The sequence below is a fragment of the Zootermopsis nevadensis genome, unplaced genomic scaffold (assembly GCF_977971745.1).
Source record: "Zootermopsis nevadensis isolate Lab colony 2312 unplaced genomic scaffold, Znev_1.0 Znev_ptg000025l, whole genome shotgun sequence".
Classification (NCBI taxonomy): Eukaryota; Metazoa; Arthropoda; class Insecta; order Blattodea; family Termopsidae; genus Zootermopsis; species Zootermopsis nevadensis.
In genome coordinates, this window is record NW_028259157.1 from 11184030 (window position 1) to 11197461 (window position 13432).

The 13432-nt window shown below is 35.0% G+C and overlaps 2 protein-coding genes across 5 annotated transcripts; one reads left to right on the forward strand and one right to left on the reverse strand.

Moving 5' to 3' along the window:
• Positions 1-206: 206 nt before the first annotated feature.
• Positions 207-4807, reverse strand: Drep4 (DNA fragmentation factor-related protein 4). The gene has a single exon (XM_022071483.2). The coding sequence runs from the start codon at positions 2685-2687 to the stop codon at positions 1677-1679; it is 1011 nt and encodes a 336-aa protein (XP_021927175.2). The 5' UTR covers positions 2688-4807; the 3' UTR covers positions 207-1676.
• Positions 4786-13427, forward strand: Creld (Cysteine rich with EGF like domains). 4 transcript variants are annotated; one of them, XM_022071482.2, is made up of 8 exons: positions 4786-4874; positions 6244-6413; positions 6494-6640; positions 7272-7463; positions 8829-9003; positions 9823-9960; positions 10150-10245; positions 11055-13427. In XM_022071482.2, the coding sequence occupies exons 2-8, from the start codon at positions 6252-6254 to the stop codon at positions 11282-11284; spliced, it is 1140 nt and encodes a 379-aa protein (XP_021927174.1). In that variant the 5' UTR covers positions 4786-4874; positions 6244-6251; the 3' UTR covers positions 11285-13427. The 4 variants fall into 4 exon arrangements, with proteins under 4 accessions (XP_021927174.1, XP_087211942.1, XP_021927172.1 ...); XM_087355816.1 differs by lacking the exon at positions 4786-4874 and adding an exon at positions 5040-5251; XM_022071480.2 differs by lacking the exon at positions 4786-4874 and adding an exon at positions 5041-5294.
• Positions 13428-13432: the final 5 nt, after the last annotated feature.

Sequence of the window (13432 nt, forward strand, 5' to 3'; positions counted from 1 at the left end):
TGTAACATCATAAATAGACATAATACTGGACATAACTTTTATCACCTGTGAGTTGTGGTTTCATGTGATCCATCTTGCCAGGTGCCACCCAAGTATACCACTAATGTTCACGCCATAGTTATTTAGTTTGTGGTTTAACTACAAATTCCAGTACAATAAAGGTTAAAGTAAGAAGGGTGAGAAAGAATGGGGAATTAAAGTATTCCTTAAATGTTACATTCAGTTTATTTTGTTGACTTTTATACATGGAGAACATTCAGTTAATTACAATGTTGATACATTCCACATGAACACCATGTTTACCAACAATAACTGCACATTCTTCCACACACAAACTCCCCTAGATACCAACTGAACCTGCTGTTGCAGTCATGAATCAACCATAACTACAAATGCTGTAACTGGGAATAGCTGCAGTGTCACTAGTTTGATGCATCATTATACTGCACCTGGTTCTGATTATAATATGGTCAGTCTTTACACCTTCTTACCAAAGTTTGCTAGTGTTTGTATGGTATACAGAGTGTCCAGTAATTTTGTCAATACTTCAGGAGCTTTGTCTTGAAGTCATTCCCAGTCAGAAATGTCATGTGAACACAGGTTCATTTCTCAACTATAACTGAGCTATGGATTTTTAAATTAAAGATAATTTGAACCTTATACAGAACACTTGGGTCATTCCTTCATCTTGCAGCATCAAAAATTTGGTTATGTAGTTGTTCTACTGTTTACTTTGTTGTCATACACTGTTTTTCATGTAATCCCATACATGGAAGTCTATGGAAAATGTGAAGTTCCTGCTGACGATGTTTATATGACATTTCTGATTGGGAATGATCTCTGGAACAAGATCCTGCACTTTTGACAAAGTTGCTGCACATACTGTATATTAGCCTAAAATAATCACTTTTCTTTTCCCTCCCAAGTTCAAAGAGGTGACTCATTCCTGGAACAGATCATTCAGCAGTATACCCATTTATGCATTATAGTTTAATGGAAGAAAGATAGAATCACAGATGTTACTGACTTTGATAATACAGCATCAGGGTAGAATACTACTACAACTGTACCAAAGAGCTTGGTGAATTACGCAAATTCAGTTAGACGATCACTTTTCAGAGATCTACAATGAAATACCTGGGAGAAACATACAAAGTTGGAAAATCTGGACTAATGAAAACATGTAATCTGTCACCCTCTGCTATTACATACAAGCAGGCTAAGCCACATGTAGTTACCTTTAAATTTGTGTCTTAGTTGAATTAGAGCAACCACATCTAACTTAATGTACATTTAATCTAAAGGCTAACCCACTATAGCTCCCATGTCTTCAGTTATAAAACAAATTAATAAAAAAATTGAAATAACTTTGACCACATTGTAAAATTCTGTATACACATTACAAAAATCATCATATGGACAGGGTAAAAGCTGATTTACATTCATTCAGTATTTTGATTATCTGCAGTGTTATGAACATTAAATTTTATTCATAAACCTCTAAGGAATATACTACCTGGGAAACCTTCCCAAAGATTGGAGGATAATATTAAAATGAACCTCAAAGAAATAGGCTATGAGCCACAAGATAAGGTTTAGTGATAAGATCCTATGAGTCTAGTATTAAAGTGTGTGAGAATTTAACAAGACAAGCAAGCATAAACTTTCTTGCTGCCCTACACCACAGATTTACTTACAGTGAACTTACAAGGATCACACTGTACATTATGTGCACCTTTATCATGACAAACAATATGTACCAACTTCAAATTGTCAGTTGTAAAAAGAAGTCTATAAAAGTAATTTGTATTTATGGCAGTGTTGTTATTTGAAGCCAGTTTTGCTGCTTCCAGAAAAGCTGGCACAACGCTCCGTGACCTCTCCACTACATGATCAAAATTCCATGTTGAGAACACAATTCTGGATTCCCTGCTTGCATATGGATTAATCATATGGTGATTGGTCACAACTCCCTTATATCGACAACGAGGCAAATCCCAGCGACCTTTGCATTGAAAAGTACCTGCACTATCACATAGTCTGTCTGACACAGCACTACGATCAAAATAATCACGAAAATATTTGTTTGCTTTCAGCCTAAGGTTCATTTCCTGAAGAGCCTCTGTCAGTTTCTTCTGACATATCTGATCATTCTGGTAGGCTTCAGACTTCTTAAGATCATCTTGAGTTTTGTACATGTAACCTCTTATCCTGTCCTGTGATCTTCTAGCCATGAATTCTTCTTTGGTGGCTGATCTAGACTCTGTGCCTTCAAACCAGTCTGGATCATCTGCCTTCTTGCTCAGTTGCACATTTTGTATGTGAGAGGCTTTATTAAGTAACTTTGCAAGGTTCATAACCTTTTCTTTCACATTTTGAGTGAAGAATTTCTGAACTTCTTTACCAGCTCTAAGATAGTCTAAATTCACAGCCTGAAGTGCATTGTATAGAATGTCAGCTCCAGTGAAAGCACTTTCACCAGGTTTAAGTAGCAGGAATACAGTCTGTGATGGCAAAGTCTGAAAATAATCCTCATCATTCACGAAGGTTCCATCCAGCAGTTGTACTCGGACATTCTTTTTAATACATAACTTCTGAGATCCCTTAACTTTTAGTTCATCCAATGTCTGGCATGCGACACCAACTGTACGATTGCGGTTTGCATCTGAAACCTTGCAGCCTTTCATATTCACTTGTTTACTCTGTGTACCTCAAAGTGCCTTACATGCAACACAACCTGACACATTATACTTAATAGATTATATTTCATTTAAGGTCTTAGCTACAATTATTTCATGGGAATTGATAAAATTTCTCATTCTATTCATTTAATGTAAATAAACTTAAAACGAATATTGATATTAAAATTAAAATGTACAGATCATTTACAGATTTGATTCACAAAAATAAATGTAGCATAATGAATAAAATAAATCGATTTTGAAATTAAATGTATACATAGAGGTTCAAACTTTCACTGTATTGCTCAGACCCAGCACTTTTCTAGACATTCTTAAAATGATAAAAAAAAACTGAATTCTCTGCAAAAATAATACTATAATTCAATACCTCAATGTGTTAAATTGTTTATCTTAGGTTTTGAGTAATTCAGTTTCTAAGACCTGAGTACTGCTCATGAATACATACAGAGTTCTTAATGTTTTCAACTTTCATTCTTGTATATCTTATCATTTGTTGTGATATCTCTTGTGCTGATAATTTACTACAGCATTTATTTAGCATTCAATAAGTGAGGACATACTAGAGAAACATCAGGTTAAATGGTCTCTTTAATATAACATGAAGGATCCAATGAACTGAAGTCAATTTTACCCACTGCTTATTCACAAACTAGGCACATTAGAAATTAGGAAAAGGCCTGCACTTCTGTCATCAGCTGAAGATGCAGGCTGCGATTGGAACCTGCAGCTCCTACTTTAGAACATATCAAATTCATATTTTTAAATGTTATAATAATACTCTACAGAATATTACACGCCATAATTAAATACAAGACACTGTGGCAACTTAACACCTGGGATTTGTTGAGCCCTGGATATGATTGTTACACCTTTAAAACAGTATTAGCACCTTAACCCACTTCACAAAAGATTTCTTTGATCAGACGGTATGACCTTATCAAGGAGTGCAATTTTCACACTTTTTACAAAGTCAACTTTGTAATGTAATAGGAACCTGTCTGTCTTCAATGCACCAAAAAGAACTGTGTTTAGTTTTCAGCGCACATAACACATTTGACAAAAATGGTGTATTATTCATGCTTTGAGAAAGAACATATTTTATAGCATAAAGTTTGTTTTAAAAAGGTGCCAAATTTTCAATTTTTCATAATCTGCTTAAGAAAACACTTTTGATAACATAAGTGTGATTTTTACCCGATTTGATAACGAGGTAATTCAACCCTCCAAACATGATTGTATAATTATTCAACGAATCACAATGTTTCAGCTTCCTGTTTAATGGGTGTAAGGGGAACTAATGGGCCAAAGAACAGCCGTTGGAGGGAGGCAGGAAAAGCCATACGCCACACATTATGCATCACAATAGTGCAAATAATAGCTCCTCAAACCTTCCTATACCTACTCACACACATTTAACATACTACTCCGATATCTTCCACGTAAAATGTATGACAAAAGAGATGGGATTGCGTTATTTCCGATAACGATGATCTTCGAATGGCATGGCAGAGAGCCTATTCTGTTTCGGTGCTTCTAATATCAAATCACTAGAGACAGTGAGCAGTATTTTAAGTGAAGTTGAAGCTTTTAAATGGAAAAATTGTAACCATATTTTGGCCCATATGTTAGGTTCTTTTTGGATCCATAAGAAGTCATAGTTTAGAACCCCCTCGCCCCTGATTATTACAGCGTTTTTCGTCTCGCACAAGGTCTAACCTTTATTAAAGATACCCTGGTTAATTAATGCATGCCGGATTTTTGAGAAATCTTGGAAATTCACTTATTCTAACATCTCCACCTACATAGTAATATAAAATAGCAAGACAGTAAACGTATACTAGGTAAATAAGTTCGTACTAAAATTGAAATTGACACCCAAACACAATACGAGACACCAAAAGCTATCTATTTATGCTATGTCGGAAAGGTTAGACTATTTTAAAGTCTCACCGCCTTGACTTATTTCGGTAGTTATCTCTGGCCATTTATTTAAATTAGATTAAAATAATATTCGGTTTTACTATTAATGTAACCGCAAGTACACATATTGTCGTTTCCGTCGCTTCATGACCGAAGTTTCCAAACCATCAAACTAAAAGTACGAGTGTCAGCTATTAGCCATTTTCACTGGAAGGTCAGATTTGACAAATCATATACTGACAAGAGTTTGAGGTAGTTGCCAATGAACTCTGTATGAATAGGAAATAAATTGTATTAGTTATTGTGTATGCATTATGCTTCTCCTAGAGGGACTTCAAACAAATATGAACCACTGAAATAGGACTTCAGGCATAGATAACCAGGTTGTTACGACGACAGGAATGAAGGGCGTATTGGTCATGCCATTAGCACCTTTGAAACATTGGTAACCATTACTGTTACAAGAAAGTGAGAGAATTTTTCAGAAACGGATCTTTGTGTTGGTTACCTGATATCGATTACTATAACCTATAATAGTGAAACAACAAATTAAGGTCCCCCCATCAAGTTGACTTTAAAAAAAATCATTGGATGTTGCTGAATGGTTTCCGGGTTAGGGGGGTTGTTTTGTAGGTAAATCTGCATGAAACTTTACTTCCAAATAATACTACAGTAAGTTTACGTAAGATACATGTTATATACGATTACGTTTTTAACTTGGCTTCAGACAAATTACAACAATGTAAAGGCTTAACGAAATAGTAATGTTGACCAAGAGATTAGAAAATTTACACTGGGAACAATTTGCTTGAAATTTGGCGTAAAGCCGCATGGTGTGCTAGATTTCACACCTAATGCTGTGAAATTAAAGTTTGTTATTTGCTATATATATTGGTGAAAAGAGTGAATGCCAAAGAATATTATATATCAATGTGAAACAGATTAACAGTTATAAACAGCAGAAACGAGAACGTGGATTTTGTATAAGTTTGTTACATAACCTAATATTACAATGATCTGTGGCTACTCCAACCCCTGCAGTAGTGCATTCGTCAAACTGTCCAGTTTCGTGAAAGAAGGTGTCCAGTGGACAGTTAATGAAAATTGGATAAGTATAATTTGTCACACACCAGCTTTACTTTAATTGCTTGGTTTCTAATGTCAAATTCGCAAGGACAGAGTAATCTTTGTTCCAAAAATCTATTCTTTACGGGATCTAGGGAATGCAAAAATAAGGGTTTACACATTCTCTAATCTTGGTTCTGGTTTCTTCATACGACACAATTTTTTAGCTTGTCTTACTTTTATTTTAATCTACTAATCTGTGTTACAGTTTTGCAATGATATTTTTGTATAATGTCAGCAAAACAAATGACATTGGTGATGAGAGAAAATGTGTTACACAAGGACAGAAATATAATGCAAGAGGATTCTGCTTCAGTGACATTGTTGGCCTTTGTCAACCTTCTCCATCCCTCTCAGCCATATTAATAGAAAGTTTGCCGAGCACAATGTCAATGCTGTTTTTCAGTTTCTTTTGGCCTCTCAAGGATGATCTAGCTCAAAAATTATCTGTACAGTACAATAAAATACAATACTTTAAGTCTAAAGTCTTTTACAGGTGGTGCAATGGCTGTATATATTATGTTTCTTCTGTTATTAACTGCGTTTGTGATTGTTGGATATGGACATGATCCAAATCAAGAGAGAAAGGCAATTAAAAAAACACTTCATACAGTCAAACTTCCTCCATGCCAAGCCTGCAGGGTGTTTGTGGATTCCTTCAAGAAGGTAAGCTTGGCAGTCGAATGTGGAATTGAAAGGAATTAACAAGAGGATTTATGATTGACTGAAGATATTTGTGTGTTTAGGAAATGGAGAGAACAGCCCGTGGGAAGTTTGAAGGTGGTGATGCAGCGTGGGAGGAAGAACGTCTTGGTAGCTACTCTCGTAGTGAAGTGCGTCTTGTAGAGATTCAAGAAAAACTCTGTGCCGATGTGGAAAGGGGCAAGGACCAAGTGAGCTTAATAATTGGGATAGTATTCTAAAGCTTGATACTAAGATTTATATCTATAAGGAAATATTGAGGGAAATATTTGAAGTACAGTAATGTTAAATTTTTTAAGGTGCAAATTTATAAATTCTTGATTGAGATTTTTTATCATTGAAATACTCTTTCGTCTCTGATGATGTACAATAATTTGTACTTTCTGTTACTTTCCTCAACATCCACTTTTATAGGTAGAGTGGATAAATCATTTGAATACCATTTCTCTGTGTAAGGAAATAAAAAGAGCTTGATGGTCTCAGGTTTAATGTTGACCATCTTGTAAACTGACTGGAATTTATTATGTCTGGACAGTTTGTTGACTGCAATTTGTCTGAAATAATTCTATTAATTTGTTACTTATTCTCCACGTCCTTTAAGAGGACACTACATAAAGTTTAGGTGCTTGTGGTAAATAACCCATATAATGTGGAAATTTATTGAGAAAAAGAAGAAGTGTTGCTGATGAAACATTTAGGAGAAGCCTTTATTATGTATTAATATATATTGTATGATGTAAACATGTTTCAGCAGATGTTATTGTAACATTAAGCATACCTATCAAAAGAAAAATTCTTGAGTAAGGTTTTATACTGTTTCAGTGTCATTCTTTGTCTGAAGAAACAGAACAGTATATTGATGAATGGTGGTTTCAAAGACAAGATGAAGATATGTATAAATACCTCTGCATTGACACGTTAAAGTACTGTTGTCCAGATAATCACTATGGTGCTGACTGCAAACCATGTCCCGGTTTCCCAAACAATGTGTGCAACAAGAGTGGCAAATGTAAGGTAGGCTTTTGACCATAGCACTACTGTTGTGTTACATATACTAGCTTTATATGTGCTGAACGTCAGCAAAGATGGCGGCCTCCAGGATGGTTGCACTATTTAGTTTGGTAGAAGTTTACTGATTTTTCAGAGGTGCTTGGAGCCATCATCATCAGGGCAATGTGTAAACTTCTATCAGACTAATCAGTGCAACAACCCTGGAGATGTCCATCTTCATACTCGCCACTGTGAGAACCTGAAATCTCACATACATCAATCAGTATACTAATGCTTCATACAACTAGACAACACTTTTTCATCAGCATACCTGCTGTTGAGCAATATAGTACATGGTTTTTATTTCGAAAGCTGATTGAACTTTATGGTCTGAAACTCAAACTTTGGCTTTGCCAGAACATTTTTATTATAACCAGTTGTGAAAATGGCATTGCTCATACAGATATAAACCAGAGTGGAACAAATTTCACAATAAAGTGATTACCATTTCTGATTTGTATTTGGGAGGTTCTTGGTTTAAATTGTGAACCAGAGAACAGATGTCCTGATTGAGGTTTCTGATTTGTCTCAGACACTTCGGAGAAATGCTGGAATGGTACCTTGAAGTAGTTTTGTGACCACTTCCTTGCACATCTATTCCAGTTCATCATCCATGATTATTTTGTCATTTAATACTGTGTAATCAGTGTAATTGAAAAAGTGTTGTTGACAAGCATTAGATGGTGTCCTACAATTCTTTGGACATGTATTTGCATGATGCGTTCTTTGCAGGTTTGCTTTTTTCATTGATTTCAATAATTTATTCCCAGATATTTGTCTACTGCTGACATTCCTCATTGCTATACAATTTACTGAGAGTCTTAGCTTATTTTTATCTCAGTATGCCTGAATTAATTACAAGTTAAAATACTTTTAATTTAAAAGCAAAATTTTCTTTAATAAAATCTGGCAATATAAAACTGAACCTATCACCTCTTGCTGTATGGACAGATTATTTACCAGTGATCTTGTCAGTTTCTGTCCTTATCAAAACATGCATCTGGGTGAGGCTGGACCTATGCAAATAGATAAGCAACAAAGACCCAAATAGTATAAAAGATGTGTTGACATATTTCATGTCAAAAGGCTGAATACATTTAATTTTAAGTATTTTAGCCATGTCTACAGTTCCTTGTTATGCTTGATTTTTCCATTGTGTACGTATCCAAATATAATTCTTTTTCCTTGTTTGGATGCAAGTATTTTCTAATGCATTTATGTCCTTAACTGTTCTTTATGAAAATAGTCCACCGAATGCTTTCAAAGCTAAAAGAACTCCAGGAGAGATTGCCATTGCTGTTATTAATGTAAACGTATTTATTTGTCAAGGGCGCAGGAACAAGAAAGGGAAATGGTAAATGCAGTTGTGACCCAGGATATGAAGGAGAGTTCTGCGATTCTTGTGCTTCCACATATTACGAGTCATATCGAGACGAGGAGAAACTGCTCTGTTCTCCTTGTCATGCTTCTTGTCAAGGAATCTGCTCTCAGGCTGGGCCTAAAGGTTTGTAGTGTTTAACCATTTCTGTTTGTCCACGTTCCTGTAATTTTGAAAAGGGAATGAAAACTAATCTGTGAGATATCTTATCAGAAACTACCTTAACCACTTTTGTTACTATCTAGATTTAACTCATGGTGAAATTTTTCCTCAGAATGTTTTCTATTATTCAAAATTAATTCACAGCAGTTGGTGGTTTGCAGTTTTGAATTACTATCCCAATGTCTTTACTTTCTGGCAATAATTTGCACTTCTTGCTAGGTATAACCAGTGTTTGGTGGTTTTCTGACAAATACCAGCTCCTGTAGATTTCTTTTCTACTTCACTGTCTTTATTCTAATATCTCCATACCTTTATTCAGTGGGTTTTTGCAAGTACTTCTGATACATATTGTGTGTCATTGCCATATTATTTTCAAAGTATTGTTATTATTTTGTGATTATTTTAACACAAGTAACTCTGTCGGTTATGATGGTGAAATGGAAGACATTTGTATTGAGCCTGACAGTGATACTTCTTTGTCAGGTGTTTAAGCTGCAGACTCAGATTCAGACAGCTCTATTGACATACAATCTTGAAAAGTGGGTGGAAACTTCATGTCTACCACACAGCAGAAAACATCTAATCAAAGCCTCACATAACTCACTATACATGTAGTGTTACAACAGAATATTGGAACTATGCATAGAATACATGTAAAATTTAATTATTTGTTCTGAGACTTTATGGATGTCGTACTTTAAAGAAAGCACCCGTGTACCTCAACTGAAGTTACACCCATACCTTCAAATCCATAGCCTTTGTGTTTATTTTGACATGTTGCAGGATGTTCTGTGTGCAGTTCTGGCTGGTTTATGGATGCAGAGAAGGGATGTCTGGATGTAAATGAGTGCTTCATAACTCCAAGCATCTGCAAGACGAATGAATTCTGTGTGAACAACGATGGTTCATATACTTGTTTAGGTAAAGTTTGCTGCTATGATTTTTTATACTTTAATGCATAATACTTAAAACTAGAGTATATTCCAGACACTCTTCAGTTGTATGTTGATGGCACAGTTCTTTGACATTATGCTTGTGAAATAGAAATCTTATCTGCCTGTATAGAATTATGACCATATGGCAGTATCAAAAGTTTTTCTTTTTTTGCAGCGTGTGACAGGGCTTGTGAAAGCTGTCAAAGTGATGGTCCAGACATGTGTGACAAATGTGCTGAGGGGTACACGCTGAAGGATAATGTGTGTGTGGGTGCGTATATGTGTCAAAGTACCTGTTTTCAGAGTCAGAATACTGTGTAGATAAGAAATAACAGGCCAAAATTAATGCTTGTATTACAGACTTCCACATTTTAATGAACCGTGTATTATAAAATGCTTCTGTTCACAGTCTAATTATTTAGGTTAAATGCTTGTGGTAACTTCAAAACCAAAGTACATTTTTTAGACTGGACTGAGGATTTAAGTAGATTTCTTCAGTTCTTCCATATAAATGCTGGTTTGAGTGGTACCTTCTAGTAGGCCACTCCCATCTCCTGCATAATTCTTTAAAATTTCTTGTACATAATCTTACACATCATTTGGTACTACATAATCCGACATTTGAAACAGTGCCAAAAATTATTTAATAATTATGTATAGGTCAGTCATTTATCTAACCCTATTGCTGCAGCATTCTGCTGTAGTTGAGCGTTTGTACATTGCCATATACTGTGTAAGTTGAATTTGGTCCCTATAAAAGAATAATCTTCTCTGTCTGCTAAAAAGGAAGTGAAGTTCAAGCTGCTTTGAAACTTTAAGTGCATGAAAGTACTTCAGTTATGCCTACAGTACTTTGTTCTTCAACAAACTTTTAATGTAACTATCCATTCCACATATCCGGTCTCTCTAGGTCGGGATGTTTGTTATTGTAAAGGGGAGAGACTATGTCTTTTTCTTTTACCTCTGAATTTTTGCATTGGCAATAAAATGTCTCCATGTTAAAATTAATATATAAGTAATTTTTTGTCCTTAAGCTCCTGTAAATTATTCATTAATTTGATAATAATTTTTTTGTTGCAGATGAACTTCAGCATGGTCGTGATTTTCGTGTCAATATGACACGTTATCTTACTTATGCAGGCTTGTGCATTGCCACTTGTATAATTTTCCAGAAAAACACTTTAGTGGCAAGCCTTATAGGTTTATGTGTAGGCCTGTACATTTCAATATCTGAATATTTCCTTAGCTCTTCGGAAAAGAGTTCTGACTTGAATTCTGCATTAGATATAGGCAAGTTATTCAATTCGTAGTGCAGATTTGTAGCTGATGTATAATTTATGAAAAAACTTTCCCTCATCTTTTTTGTTTCTCTTTTATAAAGTGTGTAAACTACATGTGGGCGGGCCAACAACTTTAATTGCTTCTTGTTCTTCTTTTGTAATTAGTTTTGTTAGTGGAGGAATTAATTTGTTTTCCATTTACAACCCATTTTTCAGTCTTCCACAATTTGTGTGTTGCTCCATACTTCAGAAATCCATTGAACAGAGTTCAGTTCAGAGAACAGAAGACAGTTACCTTCATGCTTCACATTATGAGAATCTGAAATCTTACGTTTTATTACTTTGTTTACAATGGGTACAACAGTACCTATCCTTAAGTCATGTATCAGGTCCACATCCTTCCATCAAGTTTCCTTAAGATCAATTTTAATATCATCCTCCCATCTTCAGGTTTCCTGACCAAAATTTGTTATGCATTTGTTATTTGCATTTGTGGCTGAACATAATTTGTATTTCTGAGGGATTTTATTTAGAGCTTTGTTCTGATTGTTATGGAGAATCTTTATGTAGTAATTAAAGTAAATAAAAATATATAGAGAGCAAAGCAGAAGGTGTGGGCAGTTTGGGGTGGGGTGGGGGGGCTTTCTTAAAATATACCAGTTATTTATAGATTTATATTATGTAGGCATATTATTTTATTCCTTCTGTTTTAATGTAATTCTTTCCCTGGATGTTTTACTATTTACACGTGCCATAATTAAAGTGTGAGAACAGGTAAGACAAATGTGTGAACCAGTACACACATATTTGGAATTAATGAAACAGTTTGTGAGCAGCTTGATAGCAAACAGCACGTTCTCTTGACACCACACTAGAGACATGTCAGCTAGCATAGATTATTCTGAAAATGATTGCAAGTCGTAATACCGTCTGTGGCATATGCTGGTTCAGTAGTAGATTGTCAAGTGGAAATGGCCTGTTCCAACTGATTGGCAAGAGTGAACAAGTTATGGAAATCTGGAAGAATTGTATTATGCTGTAGAAGAAAACATTTATATCCAGATAATTAGGATTGTGATTTCTGTAGTGGCAGACAGCAGTCCATGAAGTAATCAATTGTAATAGTGTGAAATAAGTCTGTCTTGTGTTTTTAAACAATTAACCCACTGTGTAATCACCAGCTGCACCTCAGTATTTTATGACAAAAACACTGTAATTATTTTTGTCATCACATCCAGACCAGCTCTAGTGCCCACCCAGCCTCTTACTCAGTAGCTGACCACCCACGCACATTTAGTACTGAGGATAAGAATGTATGGAGCTGTACCTCCACTCCCCTGTATATCTCCATGGCTTAATTAAGCACTGGGACAACTCTACCTTTACCATTACTAATTTTACAAATATTTGAGGACCCATTTCAATGACATGTTGACTTCAGTGTTGTATACAGTAAATGTGTTATTCAGTTATAAATTATAGTGGAACAGACTTCATTGTTGGCAAATTTTGAAGGTTCTGAAATATGGCTATGATAGTGAATTTAATAATTCTGGGAATGTCTGTCTCTTGGATTTGGCAGGGGACAGATTAATGATGATAAAAAGGGTAACAATTGTACTTATTCTCTCTGTACATATTTATATTCAATGCTTGTATTTTATATTATCTACTTCATATTTATTTTTAATTTTGTAACAGGGAACCTGATAGTCTAAGAGTGAGGTCCATAGGTTTTAAATTGGCAGAATCAATTATAGTTGCAAATATGTGTGCCATGTTGAGATTCATAAATGTGAAGAATGCCATGCCTCCGCTGTTCATAATTTTCATTAAGCTGTAATCACCCTTTGAAAGCCATAATTTTCAGCATCTCCCTGTAATTAGACCAAGATTGTAAAGAGAAATAATGTAGCACAATTGGTGATTTGAGTGTGAAGTGAGAAATAATGGTATGGCTTATGTTGTATTACTCCATCTGTGATTCAGACCTTGGATGTCTTATAATATGGTTTAGGAGTGCTTGCCAATGCCAAGTATTTGGCTGTGATATCTGCAGAAAGTAACTAGTATTTAATTAGGCATTACAATAGTATATAGTTCTTAATATGTTTATGAACTAGAGTATTTTTTGGTTGTAGTGTGCAATAAAATGCAGAATATTTATATTAAATTTGT